At 49.8% G+C, this 8,277-nt stretch overlaps 1 protein-coding gene across 2 annotated transcripts; it reads left to right on the forward strand.

The window, feature by feature from the left end:
• Positions 1 to 1,696: 1,696 nt before the first annotated feature.
• ABCF3 (ATP binding cassette subfamily F member 3) lies at positions 1,697 to 7,971 on the forward strand. 2 transcript variants are annotated; one of them, XM_077117728.1, is made up of 21 exons: positions 1,697 to 1,869; positions 2,081 to 2,228; positions 2,366 to 2,445; positions 2,900 to 2,946; positions 3,139 to 3,236; positions 3,349 to 3,471; positions 3,634 to 3,900; positions 4,126 to 4,206; positions 4,300 to 4,359; positions 4,460 to 4,516; positions 4,622 to 4,644; positions 4,749 to 4,804; positions 4,920 to 5,120; positions 5,207 to 5,283; positions 5,700 to 5,744; positions 5,825 to 5,957; positions 6,561 to 6,649; positions 6,780 to 6,871; positions 7,057 to 7,189; positions 7,331 to 7,418; positions 7,510 to 7,971. In XM_077117728.1, the coding sequence occupies exons 1-21, from the start codon at positions 1,797 to 1,799 to the stop codon at positions 7,666 to 7,668; spliced, it is 2,130 nt and encodes a 709-aa protein (XP_076973843.1). In that variant the 5' UTR covers positions 1,697 to 1,796; the 3' UTR covers positions 7,669 to 7,971. The 2 variants fall into 2 exon arrangements, with proteins under 2 accessions (XP_076973843.1, XP_076973844.1); XM_077117729.1 differs by lacking the exon at positions 4,622 to 4,644 and having other exon boundaries at positions 4,942 to 5,120.
• Positions 7,972 to 8,277: the final 306 nt, after the last annotated feature.

Below are 8,277 nucleotides of genomic sequence, written 5' to 3' on the forward strand. Positions count from 1 at the left end.
TCTTCCTTGTTTTGTCTCAATTGCAAGGCCCTTCCTGGGCCATCAAAGCCTTTATCCTCATTGGTGTTGGTCCCAGGTCCCCTGGCTACTCTAAGAAGAAAACAGCCTCAAGAGCAAGTAGTGGCACCTGGACCCAGTTCCCTGAGGGTAGACATTCTTTTCATTAGTTCACTCAGCCTTAGGCAGGTGTTTTCCCAAGGAGTGGGGAATAAGCAAGGTTTACATTTCATCTTTCCAGCCATCCTAAGAAACTGACTTTTTATTCCATCCTTTTTCCTTTTATCCAGCTTTTCCCAAAACTTAATGGGGGTGGTAAGAGGAAAGATTTGATTTTCCTCAGGTCTCTTAAAAAACTTCTTCTTTGATATTTCCACCTCTCCCAAGGAATCATGTTGAGGTGAACCCCTCCTTGAGAAGAATGTTCCATATCTTGCTAGTATTTTGCAGCAGATAAAAAAGAGCAGATTTGTTCTCACACAGCTTTCCTGTGCTTGGTTTTAGCCTGTTTAAACCTAAACCATCTTATAGAAAATTTCAGACATAAACAGAAGTAGAACAATATAATCAGCCCCCATGTCCCATCACAGTTTCAATAATACCAACTCATAGCCATTCTTTAAAACTACCTCCAATCTGCATTCACAGTTGATTAGACTGTCCTATAAAGTGTTTTACAGTTTCTGGATCCAAACAAGGTCCATTCGTTGTGGTTGGTTAATGTGGTAAGTTTCATCAATTAGTTTCCTCTCGGCTTTTTTTTTTTTAATCTTGTAATTTTTCTGTCAGAATTTTGCCGGTTGCATTACCAATGATGTCACATTGATATCATGGTACCACATTCCTTTTCCATTTTGCATTTCATGTAAAATGGTTTAGATCTAGCTCAAAAACTTTGTAACTTTAAATCAAGGATTCCTCACAGTGCCAGTACTTAATCCAAAAGAGTGAATGGATAATGATGCACATTTAGAGCAGAGTTGAAAAAATATCTGTTAAATATAAAGCTGTGGTGTCATTTTGGGAACATTGCTACCTTCTACCTGGAGGAATCAGTGAAAGGAAACAGTTAACAGGTCGCTGGGAGACCTAAGTGTAGTCAGTCTGGTTTTGGCGGGGAATAACGCTATGCCCTCGGGTTATGGAAGAAATGAATGGGCATAATTCGCTAGGGCCAGCTGAGCTGTCAGGAAGAGTGAAAGGCCTGAGTTCAGGTCACAAACGGATTAGCCACCAGGTTCGGACAAGAAACCTGTAGTCCCGGAGGCCAGAACAAGACACGGCCACCTACAGAACCGCGAAGGGGGTCAAAACGGATCGAGAACGAGCATGAGTCTGCAAAGCTCTAGGTGCACCCCAGAATGGAACTGACTGGGCGCGCAGCGGCATACGCACCTTAAGGCATCACACAGAATCTAGCAAGGCCGATGTGCCATATTGAGTTTCCACCCGCCGTATCACTGGCGTCTCACGCCCTGATAACCCTCAAGCTCTTCCACGCCCCAACCCGACCTCCATATCCCAGAAGGCAGCGGGAATAGCACATGTGGCTTAGCTTTCAGCGGAAAAAGCGTTGCGCAGGCGCAGACAGTAGCTCGCGTGTGGCCCTAGAGCGGCGCTTGCGCACTGTTCTTCCAGCGCCGCTCGCCCCGCCCACTGGGTTCGCGCATTCCGCTCCTCTCTTACGTCACCGCGACGCATGCGCTTTAGATGGGGAGCCGAGCTTTCGGGGGAAGGGCAGAGGGTGGCCCTTCGCTAAGGTCTTACGGCGGCTGCGCGGAAGGGAGCCCAACTAGAACATGGCGACTTGCGCTGAAATCCTGCGGAGCGAGTTCCCTGAAATTGACGGACAGGTCTTCGACTACGTGACTGGTGAGCCGAAGGGAATCAACGGGCTAGGGAGGCATGAGTGGAGGCCAGAGGGAAAGACTAAGACAAGGCAGTGCCAGGGAGCGCTGCCAGGCCCCTCATCTGCGTGATCTCTCATCCTGAGAGCCGGTTGGGTCGGGATCCCTGGCTAGGGAACTGAAATTGTTTGTCTACCCTACCCGGTGTCCTCTTCGTCCTGCCACGCCCGGCCCAGGCGTCTTGCACAGCGGCAGCGCGGACTTCGAGTCTGTGGATGACTTGGTGGAAGCGGTAGGAGAACTGTTGCAAGAAGTATCCGGGGACAGCAAGGATGACGCGGGTATCAGGGCCGTGTGCCAGCGCATGTACAACACCCTGCGCCTGTATGTGCTGGGGCATGGGGGGTTGGGGAGGACGATGGGAGGGGGCGGGCACTCAAAGACAAGAGGACGAAGAAGGTCTGCTGGCCATAGAGCTTCTTTCTCAACTCCTGACTCTGCTTTCTATCCATGTTCTCAAGAGCTGAGCCACAGAGCCAAGGAAACAACCAGGTGTTACTAGACGCCCCCATCCAGTTGTCAAAGATAACAGAGAACTATGGTGAGAGTTAAGGGAAGACTAAACTAGCTGCTCTCTCTGTCCTTTTTTCAGCTTTCACCCCAACCCCAACCCCAACCCCCACCCCCAAACACCTGTCCTCTGGAACTCCGGACTCCTACAACTACTGCAAAGTTGTAGAAGTGCTGTCTTTAACTGAGGGCAAAGTTGCCCTTGATAAACAGTAGAGTAGGAGAGTTCTCCGAAGTCTTAGGTATGGTAAGAAGTTTATGGGCTTTGGATTCAACCTCCCGTTTTGCAATTTACTAACCAACTGCATGATCTTGTGAGAATTTATGTGCCTAATCTCTGTATCCTATCTGAAGTGGATCTATCCCCAAGGTCATAAGGCTTTTCCTTAGAATGTCTATGACTGTGCTTATTTCATATTAGTCACTCAAAAGGTTAGTTTCCTATCCCTCAGGGAGAAGGTGACTGCTTTTATTATCACTTACAGACTGTGGCACCAAACTTCCAGGACTGCTAAAGAGGGAACAGTCCTCGGTAAGGAGAAGGAAGAAAGGGAGGAGGCTGAACCTATGGGGTGGGGAGAAATGGGTGACCTTCTTTCTGGCGGAGTTCTGATTATCTTTCCTGGAGTCTGTGAATCTGTTCATCATGGGTAGGTGGAAAGGGTTAAATTAGGGTGTTCTCTCTGGAGGTTCCTGTCTGAGCCTACACTCTGATAAACCTTAGACAGTGAATGCAAAGAAGCTAGAGAAGGCTGAGGCTCGACTGAAGGCAAAGCAGGAGAAGCGCTCAGAAAAGGACATACTCAAGACCAGCAACCCTCTGTGAGTTTAGGGAGAGTGGCTCAGAACAGAGGACAGAAGAGCAGCCTCTGAGGGGTGGGTGGGGGGAGGGTGGTTGGAACAGGTAAATAACATCCATTTCTTCTTTTAAAAGAGTCTTGGAAGAGGCATCAGCCAGTCAGGCAGGCAGCAGAAAGGAAAGTCGGTTAGAATCATCTGGCAAGAACAAATCCTATGATGTGCGAATTGAGAACTTTGATGTGTCTTTTGGAGATAGGTGAGGGAATGGCAGTGTGGGTAGCATTCTTTATCTTTTTCCCATTAAAAGAGAATTTGGAGGAATGAAATGAGACTGAAAACAATGTCAGATTTCTGTTTTTAAATATTCTGTGCACGTATCTCTAGAGTGTCCTTTATTTTCTTCTCACCACCCTTGCAGGGTACTGCTAACTGGAGCAGATGTGAACCTAGCGTGGGGCCGCCGCTATGGGCTGGTGGGGCGGAATGGCCTGGGGAAAACAACGCTGCTGAAGATGCTAGCCACCCGGAGCCTGCGGGTTCCAGCCCACATTTCCCTGCTGCATGTAGAACAGGAGGTTGCTGGAGATGACACCCCTGCCTTACAGAGTGTGCTAGAAAGTGACACTGTGCGAGAGGGTCTCCTACGTCGGGAGCGTGAGCTCAGTGCCCATGTTGCTTCTGGAAGGTGAGGGCTCCAGGTTAGGGAATAACCAGCAGAAGTAACTAACAGCCTGCCTTACTGTCACAATCCATAATTCTTAAGCCAGTCTTGGTAAGCAGGAGAGCTTGAAACTTGACACTTTGGGACTCCAAAGCTCTTGCCCTTTACATAGTACCCATTGCCTTCACAACTTGGGGCAAGTCCGTCTTCCTAGACTGACCCTACTCTAGCTGATTGCTCTTCCCCCAGGGCTGAGGGCTCAGATGCTGCACAGCTGGCAGAAATCTATGCCAAACTGGAGGAGATTGAGGCTGATAAGGCACCCGCCAGGTATTTTAATTCCCCTCTCCCCCCCTTAACATTTACCTTTCCCTTCTGACACTTGTTCCGACTGGGTCTTTACCTCAATTTCTTCTCTTCTAGAGCATCAGTCATTCTTGCTGGGCTTGGCTTTACATCTAAAATGCAGCAGCAGCCTACCCGGTAAGTAGCCCTTGCCTTTCTGGGCACTGAGCACTGTCAGCTCTGCCCAGACTTGCTTAGGTGAACACCCCACCCCTGACGTGGCTCTGTGTTTCTTTAGGGAGTTCTCAGGTGGCTGGAGGATGAGACTGGCGCTGGCCCGGGCACTATTTGCTAGGTGAGTCTCCTGGGACTGTGTCTGGAGCCCTGTAGAGGATGGCTCTAAAGAAGTGGCAGTGAGTCAGTGTTCTAGACTCATGCCTTGTATTCTTCTTTAATATAGGCCAGATCTTCTGTTGTTAGATGGTGAGTTTGAAGTGGGGCTTGGGGTAGGGAGGGGTGGTAGTATCCAGGTTCCTAGTTCTCCAGCCCTTCAGTCTCAAATGTGTGCCCTGCCTCTTCTCTTCCAGAACCCACAAACATGCTGGATGTAAGGGCCATCCTGTGGCTGGAAAATTACCTACAGGTGAGTGCCTGTGGGAGCTGGAGTGATCTGGGGAAAGTCTGTCTCCAAAGACTATCTGTGGGGCTGTGGGCTGACTGCCCTCCCAAACTGGGCCTGCCATCCTATGACCCCTCAGACGTGGCCCTCCACAATCCTAGTCGTCTCCCATGATCGCAACTTCCTGAATGCCATCGCCACCGACATCATCCACCTGCACAGCCAGCGACTGGACGGTTACCGTGGCGACTTTGAGACCTTCATCAAGAGCAAGCAGGAGCGGCTGCTTAATCAGCAACGTGAATATGAGGCACAGCAGCAGTATCGTCAGCACATCCAGGTGTGGGAGCAGGCACGGCTGTCCTGTGAGTGTCAGGTGGGGAAGTGAGGCAGCCTGACCAATACCCTGTGCTCCTCTACCTCCAGGTTTTCATTGACCGGTTTCGCTACAATGCCAACAGGGCCTCTCAAGTGCAAAGTAAACTCAAAATGCTGGAGAAACTGTGAGTACAAAGCCTTGGCCAGGCCCCGACTCCTCTTCCTTTTAATTTCTCCCCTCGTTGGGCAGGCTGCCCCTTGTCCTCCAGTTCTTCATTTCCCCTTTACTAGAAGCCAACTCTGATCTCCTCCCCTGCAGCAAAGTAGAATATTCCACACTGCTCTTGTCCAGCCTTGGGCAACCACTAATTTACTTTCTGTCTTTATGGATTCGCTTACTCTAGACACTTTACATAGATGGAGATGTATAAAATGTGTATATTTTTTATAATAAGCTTAGAAAAATGTACTCTAATGTTGTCTTGGTGGTGGGATCACAGGCTTTGTTCCTAAGTTTTCTGTCAATGTGTATTATTTGTGCGATAAAAACAAAGTTACCTTTTTAAAGTCATAAATCTAGTCCACCCCTCTTTCCTCTCAGACCAGAGCTGAAACCTGTGGACAAAGAATCAGAGGTAGTAATGAAGTGAGTGCTGGGCTAGAGGGGTTAGTGTGGGAGTTCTCCTTTCTTGCCTCCCCCATACTCCTAATCCTTACCTCCTGCAGGTTCCCAGATGGATTTGAGAAGTTCTCACCACCAATTTTACAGCTGGATGAGGTGGATTTCTACTATGATCCTAAGCACATCATCTTCAGTCGTCTGTCTGTCTCTGCTGATCTTGAGTCCCGCATCTGTGTGGTATGGTTGCCATTCCCCTTTTTCTGTTCCCTGAGGTGGGACTCTACTACAACAGGTGGTGTGGACTGGCCCCAGACCCTCCAGCTACAGAGGAAAGTCAGGTCCTACCCTAAGGGCTTGGCTATACTTATACTGTCCCCATCCTCTAGACTCTAGACATGTTCCTTCAGAGGGACGAAAGTCCAGCATGTGGTATTTTATTAATACTTAGTAGCAATACTTTTATCTTATTGGTCTTAGCTCTGAGTTTTCTCAAACCATATGGCATAGAGGAGAAAGCGTGGGCTTCAGGGTCAGACTTCAGATCCAGATTCTGCCATTTCCAAGCTTGGCTACTAAGTAGTTTTCTCATCCTTAAAATGGAGGTAACATCTTCCCTCACATGATTGGTGGGAGAATTAAATCCTGTGTACTTAGTGGGAACTCACGTGTTGGCCCCATTTGTATCTTTGATGCCTCCTTTAAATTTCTTTGTAGTTGCTTTAAAATGTGTTTTTGGTACTTGGAATTGTCATTGAAACGACCTGGAACCAAGTCTCATCTCTTTCCTTACTGTGTCACCCACACACATACTCTCTGACATTCCAGTATTTCTTCTTACAGGTTGGGGAGAATGGGGCTGGGAAGTCTACCATGCTGAAGCTGCTAATGGGGGACCTAACACCTGTTCTGGGCATCAGACATGCTCACAGGTAAGTGCCCCGCCCCCCCTCCCGCCTCACGACACACAGACACTCATCACACTCACACCATGGCTCCATGCCATTTTGGCCATTGGCCGGCCTCCCATCCTCTCTGCTCCACCCTCATTTCTGCCTGCAGGAATTTGAAGATTGGCTATTTCAGCCAGCACCATGTGGAGCAGTTGGACCTGAATGTCAGTGCTGTGGAGTTGCTGGCACGGAAGTTTCCAGGTGCGTAAGGATTCAAATTACGGAAAGAGGGCCAGAGCTGAGCCACTACAGCTGGGTCTACCTTGGGATGGCTGCTGAACAACCTGCCTGAGTCCAAGTCTGAGGACATGGGCATTTGAAGGTGGGGCTGGAAGGTGAAGGGAGTTGGTCCAGGGACCTACATAATGAGGTGGGGCGTTTTTTAGGGCGGCCTGAGGAGGAGTATCGTCACCAGCTGGGCCGCTATGGCATCTCTGGAGAACTGGCCATGCGCCCTGTTGCCAGCTTGTCTGGAGGCCAGAAGAGCCGAGTAGCCTTTGCTCAGATGACCATGCCCTGGTGAGACCTGATTTGCTAGAGCTTCTGCCCTCCCATTTCCCTTCTTGCCCAGTAGAACATGATCCTCTCACCTTTGTATGTGACGTGTTCATTTTCTCCCACACCCCATAACTGCCCCATCTTCTTGGTGCTGCAATCCAGCCCCAACTTCTACATTCTGGATGAACCGACAAACCACCTGGACATGGAGACCATTGAGGCTCTGGGCCGTGCACTCAACAATTTCAGGGTGAGTGCACCTTCACAGTAATAAGTCCCCCGCAGGCCTCAGCACCTCCCACAAGGCCTCCTTGGTACCCCCTCGATCTCTTCTGTTTCAGGGAGGTGTGATTCTGGTCTCCCACGATGAGCGCTTCATCCGGCTGGTGTGTCGGGAGCTATGGGTGTGTGAAGGAGGCAACGTCACCCGGGTCGAGGGGGGCTTTGACCAGTACCGTGCCCTCCTCCAAGAACAGTTCCGCCGTGAGGGCTTCCTCTAGGAACATCAGGCCAAGGACTATGCCCAGGACATGGACTGGTCTCTCAGACCCCTGGGCCACCATGCAGGCAACTAACTGCAGGCCATGGACTTCCCCAACTGGGGACAGCCTTATTCCCAAATCTCTCCTTTTGATGGGAACATCCTGGGCATAAGCCAGGAACCCCATCCAACGGTCTGTGAGAACTGGTCTCCCAGCGTGAAAGGTTTGGGGAGGGCCCTCTGAAGTTACAGATCCCCTTACTGCTCCAGCTCTGGCTAGGCCCTGAGTGGCTGCTGTGTAAATTAAATCTCCCCATCCATCTCCCTTGCTTCATCTCTGCTGCTCCACAGGCAGGGGTGCAGTGGTTTGCCTACTGTTGGGCTTGCATGCTCTGATTCTGCATTTTCCTGTGACATTCTGATCTGTCACATGGAGAAAGCAATAACAGCACCAGCCTTGTTTCCTTATCAAGCCTGCTGTGGCTTGGAGTTTATCTCCTGACCTTGGGAAGGTTGAGCTATTGGAACGGAAGGGCAATGTATCAGCATCACAATCTCAACTGAAAGGTTTGGGCTCTGCTGTTTCAGCCTCCATTGCTTGGGAGTTGAGCTGAGGCTACAGCCTCAC

This window comes from Tamandua tetradactyla, chromosome 10 (genome assembly GCF_023851605.1).
Source record: "Tamandua tetradactyla isolate mTamTet1 chromosome 10, mTamTet1.pri, whole genome shotgun sequence".
In the NCBI taxonomy this organism is placed as follows: Eukaryota; Metazoa; Chordata; class Mammalia; order Pilosa; family Myrmecophagidae; genus Tamandua; species Tamandua tetradactyla.

Bases quoted from the DNA above. Each gene is read 5' to 3' on its own strand.
- ABCF3 (XM_077117728.1), top strand. From the start codon at position 1,797: ATGGCGACTTGCGCTGAAATCCTGCGGAGCGAGTTCCCTGAAATTGAC. The intron at 1,870-2,080 runs GTGAGCCGAAGG...CGCCCGGCCCAG, and splicing joins GGTCTTCGACTACGTGACTG to GCGTCTTGCACAGCGGCAGC. The intron at 2,229-2,365 runs GTATGTGCTGGG...CATGTTCTCAAG, and splicing joins ATGTACAACACCCTGCGCCT to AGCTGAGCCACAGAGCCAAG.